The sequence below is a fragment of the Condylura cristata genome, unplaced genomic scaffold, assembly GCF_000260355.1.
Source record: "Condylura cristata isolate star-nosed mole 26May11 unplaced genomic scaffold, ConCri1.0 scaffold00034, whole genome shotgun sequence".
Taxonomy (NCBI): domain Eukaryota; kingdom Metazoa; phylum Chordata; class Mammalia; order Eulipotyphla; family Talpidae; genus Condylura; species Condylura cristata.
Window position 1 is genome coordinate 2,729,155 of NW_004567135.1, and position 8,291 is coordinate 2,737,445.

General features: G+C 64.0%; 2 protein-coding genes across 2 annotated transcripts in view; one reads left to right on the plus strand and one right to left on the minus strand.

The window, feature by feature from the left end:
* The first annotated feature begins 309 nt into the window (after positions 1 to 309).
* ZBTB39 (zinc finger and BTB domain containing 39) lies at positions 310 to 3,023 on the plus strand. Its single transcript, XM_004692620.2, has one exon. The coding sequence runs from the start codon at positions 331 to 333 to the stop codon at positions 2,437 to 2,439; it is 2,109 nt and encodes a 702-aa protein (XP_004692677.1). The 5' UTR covers positions 310 to 330; the 3' UTR covers positions 2,440 to 3,023.
* A 4,844-nt stretch (positions 3,024 to 7,867) lies between these two features.
* GPR182 (G protein-coupled receptor 182) overlaps positions 7,868 to 8,291 on the minus strand; it is a 1,214-nt gene continuing 790 nt past the window's right edge. The window contains exon 2 of the mRNA XM_004692428.1: positions 7,868 to 8,289. Coding sequence (XP_004692485.1) covers positions 7,868 to 8,289 — 422 coding nt within the window. The remainder of the gene's footprint in view (positions 8,290 to 8,291) is intronic.

Genomic DNA, 8,291 nt, shown 5'->3' on the forward strand with positions numbered 1-8,291 from the left:
GGCGAGTGACCGGTCCCGAAGTGCGAGCTGGGCCGGAAGCGCCGGTCCAGCCAGGCCTGCCCAGTGGGGTCAGGTCTCTCCCGCTGACCCACAAAGAGGCAGCGCAGTCCGCGTTTTTGCACTTGTGCGGGGCTCGCACAGATGCGGCTGGGGCGTCTTTGCGCCCTCGCCTTCGCAGAACCGTGCCCGCTGGCTCGGCCACCCCTTCCCGTCTGGGCAGGGGACGGCCTGGGCTGCTTCTCCTAGAGCCCCCCGCGGCGTGCTTGACCCTCTTCTCTCTTGGCAGATTCACTGTGCTGAGGAGGAGGCGACTTCCCAGGAGCTGCTAAGATGGGCATGAGGATCAAACTGCAAAGCAGCAACCACCCCAACAACCTGCTCAAGGAGCTCAACAAGTGCCGGCTGTCGGAGACCATGTGCGATGTCACCATCGTGGTGGGCAGCCGCTCCTTCCCCGCGCACAGAGCCGTGCTGGCCTGCGCGGCCGGCTACTTCCAGAACCTCTTCCTGAACACGGGGCTCGACGCGGCCAAGACCTACGTGGTGGACTTCATCACCCCTGCCAACTTTGAGAAGATCCTCAGCTTTGTCTACACGTCGGAGCTCTTCACAGACCTCATCAACGTTGGGGTCATCTACGAGGTGGCCGAGCGTCTGGGGATGGAGGACCTTCTGCGCGCCTGCCACTCCACCTTTCCCGACCTGGAGAGCGCCACTGTGGCCAAGCCCCTCCCCGGAGTGGCCGAGAGCCACGCCGGCGCCCTGAGTGCCGGCTCCGTGGAACCCGCTCATCCCCTTGGGGAGCTTCGGAGTGGTGGGGAGCACTATGTGTTGCCCGGTGATGCCGGGGGGAGCTATAAGGAGGAAGAGAGACAGGAGCTCGGCGGGGACGCAAGCCAGCAGCAGCCGCTGCCGCCGAAGACGGAGGAGCACGAGCCCTCTGCTCCGTTCACCCCTGTCCCGGGCGCGGGGGTCCAGCCCGTGCTCGGCACCGTGAGCACGGGCATCCAAACCAGCACGAGCGCCGGCCCTCCCTACAGAGCGCAGAGCAACGGAGACTTCGGTAAAAACAGCTTCTTTCCCCCTGACAGTGCCACAGACATTCTCCCCGCCGGGACCAACTCCTGCCTGAGCCACGGCGACCACGCCAAGGGCCCCGGCTTCGGGCAGGTGGACGAGCTCCAGCTGGAGGACCTGGGGGATGACGACCTGCGGTTTGAAGACCCGAGCGAGGAGATGGGCACCACCGAGGAGGTGATCGAGCTGAGCGACGACAGCGAGGATGAGCTGACTTTCGGGGAGAACGACAGCCGAGAGAATAAGGCCATGCCCTGCCAGGTGTGCAGGAAGGTGCTAGAGCCCAACATCCAGCTGATCCGACAGCACGCTCGGGACCACGTGGACCTGCTCACGGGCAACTGCAAGGTCTGCGAGACCCACTTCCAGGACCGAAACTCCCGGGTCACCCACGTTCTGTCCCACATCGGCATTTTCCTCTTCTCCTGCGACATGTGTGAAACCAAGTTCTTTACCCAGTGGCAGCTGACCCTCCACCGGCGGGATGGGATATTCGAGAACAACATCATTGTCCACCCCAACGACCCGCTGCCCGGGAAGCTGAGCCTGTTCACTGGGACGGCTTCCCCGGAGGTGAAGTGCGTGGCCTGCGGGAAGGCGCTGGCCCGAGATTTCCACGTGGTCCGGGGCCACATCCTGGACCACCTAAACTTGAAGGGCCAGGCCTGCAGCGTCTGCGACCAGCGCCACCTCAGCCTGTGTGGCCTCATGTGGCACGCGCTCTCGCACCTGGGCATTCCCGTCTTCTCCTGCTCCGTCTGTGCCAACAGCTTTGTGGATTGGCATCTCCTGGAGAAGCACATGAGTGTGCACCAGAGCCTGGACGACGCCCTCTTCCGCTGCCACGTGTGCAGCCAGAGCTTCAAGTCGGAGGCGGCCTATCGCTACCACGTCAGCCAGCACAAGTGCGGCGGCGGCCTCGACGCGCGGCCCGGCTTCGGGCTGCAGCACCCTGCGCTGCAGAAGCGGAAGCTGCCGGCGGAGGACTTCCTGAGCGAGGACCCGGCTCTGCAGGGCCAGCCCGGCAACAGCAAGTACAGCTGCAAGGTCTGTGGCAAGCGGTTCGCCCACACGAGCGAGTTCAACTACCACCGGCGCATCCACACGGGCGAGAAGCCGTACCAGTGTAAGGTGTGCCACAAGTTCTTCCGCGGACGCTCGACCATCAAGTGCCACCTGAAGACGCACTCGGGGGCGCTCATGTACCGCTGCACGGTCTGCGGCCACTACAGCTCCACGCTCAACCTCATGAGCAAGCACGTCGGGGTGCACAAAGGCAGCCTCCCGGCCGACTTCACCATCGAGCAGACCTTCATGTACACCATCCACTCCAAGGAGGCCGAGAAGGGCCCGGACAGCTGACGGGCCGCAGAGCCGGAGGCAGCCCGCGGCAGCCAGGGCCCTGCCTGTCCAGCGCCGTCGCCCCTGCCCAGCCGAAGCGACACTTGGGCCTTGCCAGGAATTTGTCTTGCGTGGAGAGAAGGAAAGAGGAACTAGCACACAAGCTGTCCCCGGCCTCTGGGGAGCGCCGGCCCCCTCGTGTTCACCTCCTCACCTGTTCCTGCCCGCGAAGGACTGTGTCCCTTACTCCTAGAGACTGCTTCTGGGGCCTCGCAGGCAGCTGGTGTCCACTCGAGCCCCTCCCCAGCCTTGAGTTTCAGTTTACTGATAGGTTTTATGCTGCTAAGACTCCAACCAACAGCCTCACGGAATCGAGGGGCGCAGGGAGGTGTTCACTGTGGGCGTGACTGCCGGGCCCCCAGCGGGACGGCCAGCCGGGACAGTGAGCGTGTGCGCGTGCCGGAAAGGCCACTGGGGGCAGCTCCCCGCAGACCCCCCTCTCGCCCTCGGCAGGGAGCCAGCTTCAGGGATGGGGGTGCTTGTTCCACGGCTCTGACCTGCTGATTGAACAGTAAGTCTTTGGGCAGAGAGAGCCAACCTGCGGCCAGAGCTTCCCGGCCAGGTCGTTAGGCCGTGGGGTGAGCCCCGGCCAGCCTGGAAGTGGCGGTCGCTGTGGCCAGGGGGAGGTTTCGCCTTTTCCCCCTCAATTCCAAAGAGATGTGGCGTGATGGCCCTGGATGTGGGGCCTTCCCTGTGGGCCAGAGGACGGCCAGCCCCTTGGAGGTCCACCCCGCCGCGTGCCCTGGCGGAGGGCGGTGCCGAAGCAGCAGCCTTGCCTTAACCTGCACCTGGTCTCTCACCTGGAAGTGTGTTTGGCTCACAGCGCAGGTGAGAAGACCCCACGAGGTGGCGGAGTGGTGGGCCGGAGCCCTTCGGGACATAGGGCCCCAAGTACTCGGTGGCGTGCGTGCGTGCACTGGGTGTGGTTCTCTCCTGCCGTCGGGGAGCCTGGTACCTGGAGCTAACCAGCTGCGCTTTGGCCATGCTCCTTTGGCCTGCTGGGCCGACCCGTAGGCGCCCCGCGTCGGCGCCAGGGGGCGCTGTTGGCCGCAGCCGGCTCAGGCCCAGGGACCGAGCCTGTCTGCGGCTTGGCGGGGACTGGTCGGCCTTTGAGGGGGCCTGTCCCAAGAAGGCTGGAGGGAAAGGGCCCTCGCATCTCACACACCCACAAGGTGACACTTCAGTACCTCATACTACCTCACCTTGCTCAGGCGAGCTCCAGGAGCCCTGGCTGGCTCTGACTGCCCAGCGGGGCACGGCCGCACCAGGCTGTCCCACAGGCAGGTGGTTTTAATGAACTCACAAAGCCTTTCTGGACGCGAATATTTATTTATTTTTGCTCTGGTATACATTTTACCCAGCATCCCTCAGATAAGAGACTAGGAAGATGAGTTTCTTCCCAGCCAGCTGGTACACGCCAGTGGGCCGTCCTGGCTGGAGACGCAGGAAGTGGGCGAGAGCCGGCGGCCGTGGCCAGCCTTGCAGCACGCCTGCCTTCTTTCTCCAGAGAGCCCCTCGCAGGACAAACCAGGCGCGGCCGCCGGCCTGAGTCTGGGAAGCCGGCTGGGAATTCCTTAGGCCTGGCTCGCTCTCCCTCCCGTGATGGGGGCGGTCTGGGGTGCGGCCGAGTGGCTCAGGTCACCTGAAAGGCCTTTCTGGCCCAGACAGGCCGCGGGCTGCCTGCCCAGTCTCAGGCGCCGCCCCAGGGAGCAGCGTGTGCCTCCTGGCGGGTGACCGCCGGGGAAGGGACCCGGACAGGTGACCGCCAGACGCTGCGGTGTCTCCCATCCCCACTAGCCGAACGCTCTTTCGGGACGTTGTCAGGAAAGCGGTCCCGAGACTCCTCCCAACGGGTTTCTCCTTTTCTTTCCCACTGGCTGAGCGTTAGAAACTGAGGAAGAAAACCGCGTCCGAGGTGCGAGGGGGCGTGTCTGGTCCCTCAGGTCCGAGTGAGGCCCCCCGGGAGCCTTGAGGGTCTAGACTTGAGAAGGGCGCTCCCGGAGCAGCCAGGCAGCGGGGCGTGCGGGAGAAACGCTCCTCCCGAGCAGAGGCTCGAGGGCGCCGGGTAATCTGTATACGTAGCCTGAAACTGTGAAGTTTTCCCTTTCTACCAGTAAACCAAAAAGCAAACCTTGAAACGTTGCCCCTCAAACACTAACCAAGAGACGGGCCCTGATGGCCTGAGGCCGGGGGCCTGGTCGCAGACCTGTAGCAGGGTCAGTAGCTCATGAGGCTCAGTGCCACACCCTCTCCCCCTGTGTCCCCATTTTCACAGCCGGCCCTCCCCCTGGACTGACTGACGTGTGCTGTCTGCCTGCAGCTTGCCCGAGCGCCGTGACTTAGTTGTGCAGCGGGCACGCTGGGGTGTCTGGGAAGTGCTGATTTCCCTCAACCTTCTGTTGTTGGCTTCACGGCCCCCTCTGCCCCGGAGCCCGGGGGGCGCTGTCTCCTGCTGTGCTGCTGAGGGTCTGGCTGACCCTGGGGTGTCTTCTCCCTTGTCCCCTTGTTCTGTACTCAGGATCAGCTACCTAATTTACAGAGCCCTCTGTCTGGAGCTTCCCGGGGTTAAGCCAGGCAGCCTGTTCCCCACGGGGAGCGGCAGGGGCTGCTGTGGCCGAGGCAGGCGCCAGGGCCGGCACCCCGGGGACCCACTGCTGGCTCGCTGGTGCCACCACACCCTGGGAAGCTCGCTGTGCCCCAGTGTTTGTTCCTCAGTGATAAGACTCCACGGGTCCTAAAGTTCGTGGTCGGGAAGAGAGCAGCTGGGGTTCAGAGGGGTCCCCAGAGGACCCCTGCGAATCAGGACATGGGTGAAAGCGTTCTGACTTCTGATCAGTCAGTGTTCTTTGAGTACCTTTCCCCGGTTGGTGTTTGCTACTGATGATTTCTCTCCCCGCTGGCCTCCTGCTGCGCCCTGGTTCCCAGACTGCTCCATGTGGGCCGTGAACTCGCATCCGCTGGGAGACGGACACTGGTTGTGCTGACATGGCAGTGGGCTGTGTGCACGGGTTTGGCCACCTGCAGGCCATGCTCCTCGCCCTCAGTCCTCCGCTGGATGGGTCAGGAGGCGGGCAGAGCCTCTGCTCCAGGGCGATCATTCCTGGGGAACGACCCGTCAGAGTGGAATGAAACTTCTGATTTCGATGTCCCTTCCCCCCCCCCCCACTAGCTAAAGTCTCACACAGCGGAGAAGAGTTTGTCGACGCCTGACTCCTTCATTAAGTCCACGAGTACTGACCTCCTAATATTTAAGTGTTTACTATCTATTGCTGTAAAGTTTTGTATATTTTGTAAACTTCTTCCCCCAAATAGTAGATGTCTAAAGTCGTACATCTGATTCTTTTATATTCCATTGTTCAGCACAAAGTGTGGTTTTTATTTAGAATAATAAAAACAAAAGGAATTACGAACGGGAGTTGTCTTCCTGCTGACTGCGCCTGCCGGGGCCTGGCGGGAGCCCGGTCGGCACCTTCAGCCGCGGCGTTCCCAGGAGGGGCCAAAACTTCGTGAGCAAATCCCCTTTCCTGCAGTTGGAGTTCCCCGGGGCACTCGTCACTGGTCTTTGTGGGACACTGTCAGCGGCCCAGCCTCGAGGCCGCACAGCTGAGAGGATCCTCTATCGGCCCGAGAGCAGGGTCCTGCTGAAGCCTGACCGGACAGAACCGGCAGATGGGCACAGACGGCCCTCCCGAGCCACTTGAGCCCATGGTGACAGGGCCCGTCTGAGAGGAGGGCAGGCTCGGACAGGCAGGCGTCTGGCCGAACGTGAGGCGGGAGCAAGTGCGCTCCACGGACGAGACTCCTGGAGAGGTGGGGGCGCTGGCCCGCCTGGCCTCAGCAGCCAGCTCAGCCTGCCCCCACGCTGCCCAGCCCGAGCTGCCCGGACCAGCTGGCTGCTTCCTCCCGCCAGGGCCCCGGGAAGTACTTGGTGATAACGGGTCCCCAGAGTGAAACCCATGAGGAGAGCGAATCCTGGGGAAGTGGCCTCTGACATAAGCTAGGGTGACAGATGGGCAACTGGTTTCCTCTAGGAAGCCTCTGGAGCCAGGGAGGCGGTGATAAGGGCCCATCTTTGCTGGGCTTTTCTGCACCCGGGGAGGAAAGGCTCATGCGTGGGCCGCACTGTGGGGTTCCGTCCTGGCAGCCCAGGTCACGGCCCAGACTCCTGGTGCAAAAGCCTTCAGCTCTGGGCCCTGCGCTGTTTCCAGTGTGAGACCCTTGCAGGGGCCCCGTGAGAGGCGGCTGTGGACACGAACCCCGCTCCGAGCGCCTGGCCCCGGGCCCACGCGTCACCATCTGGCGCCACTCCAAGTTAAACCCTGCAGACACGGCGCGAGCGCTGAAGGGGCTGTCGTGATAAGTCCACGAGCCCTTCAGGCCCCTCAGGCCGGCCCGGGGCTGGGCCCTGCTCCTCGGCCCCCTCAGTGGTTCTTCGCCGACTTGGTCCTCGTTTCCCAAACGGACCAGCGTTTCCCAGGAGACCTACTTACTAACGAGCCACTACTGTTGTCTGCAGGGCAAGGTAGTGGGGCACCTGGCCAGGGAGAAGGAAGGATGCTGCCACCTGGCGTGGGAGAATGCTGAGCCGGCCCCGGACCGGATTCGGAGACTTGCACTTTGCGACCCTATGCGGACCGGGGGCGTGGTGGCACTTGGGGCCCTGGGGCCTGGGGAGAGAGGGCGGCGTGGATGTGGGTTCCTGGTGGCATCTCGCCTGGACACGTCCTCCACCCAAAGCAGAGAGAATGGACTCTAGCTTCAGGGGGAGGGGAGCAGGATGGATGAGGGGAACCGTGTCAGGGAGGAAATGGAGCCATTTCCTGGCTGGGGGTGGGTGGGGCGGAGACCGTCCTGCAGACCCATCTGCTGCCAGAGCCTGAGGCCTGGCCCTGCATCCATCAGCGCTGGCCGAGCACAGCTGAGGCCCCCTGCCCTTGACCTGTGGCCTCTTGTCCCCTGCCCTTGACCTGTGGCCTCTTGTCCCCACAGCCGGCTTGCTTGGCTGGGAGAGCAACAAGCACAAACACAAAGGCCCTCTCTGAGGTTCCCAGGTGCGGCCTTTGCACCGGGCGCGTCCTGACACGAAGGAGCCTGGTTTCTGCTGAGGGCGCCGATGGTTCAGAGATCCCAAGACTGCTGTCGCCATTATTTATTTCACCTTTCCCCCTGCGTGGTGGTCTCCTTTAGACACCGGCTGGGAGGCAAAGGCACAGCACCCACTGGCCCCGCTCCCTCGCCCCGTCTCCCCCTGCACCTCAGCGGTGTAACATCACCCAGAATGGCCGAAAGCGCTCTGGCTCCGCTCCCGGCCTGCCCACCCGCCAGCCTCGCTGGCACCTCCCACCGCCCTCCGCTGCAGCTCCTGGCCGGGTGGCGGGGACCCCCGGGCTCAGCTGGCTGGGAGAGGAGGCGCCTGGAGGCCGGAGCCCGAGTGCTGGAGCGGGGCGGCCGCCGCGGGGGGCGGGCCCCCCTCCTTGGTGATGAGGATGGAATGCTGCGTGGAGGACGAGGTGGAGGAGGCGCGCGCGCCCGCCCTGGCCCGCGCCCGGGGGAGATAGTGCACCACCGCGCTCTGCAGCCGGCCCTGGAAGCCCCGGCTGAGGAAGTTGTACAGCACCGGGTTGATGACGCAGTGCAGCATGGAGAAGCAGTCGATGACGTCGTAGAAGAAGTAGAGCAGGTGCGCCAGGTAGCAGTGCAGGGAGATGTGCGGCCCCTCCAGGGTGAGCAGCAGCTGGGTCACGTGGAACGGCAGCCAGCACGCCGCGAAGGCCGCCACGTAGGCGCCCAGCAGCAGGCAATGGCGCCGGCCC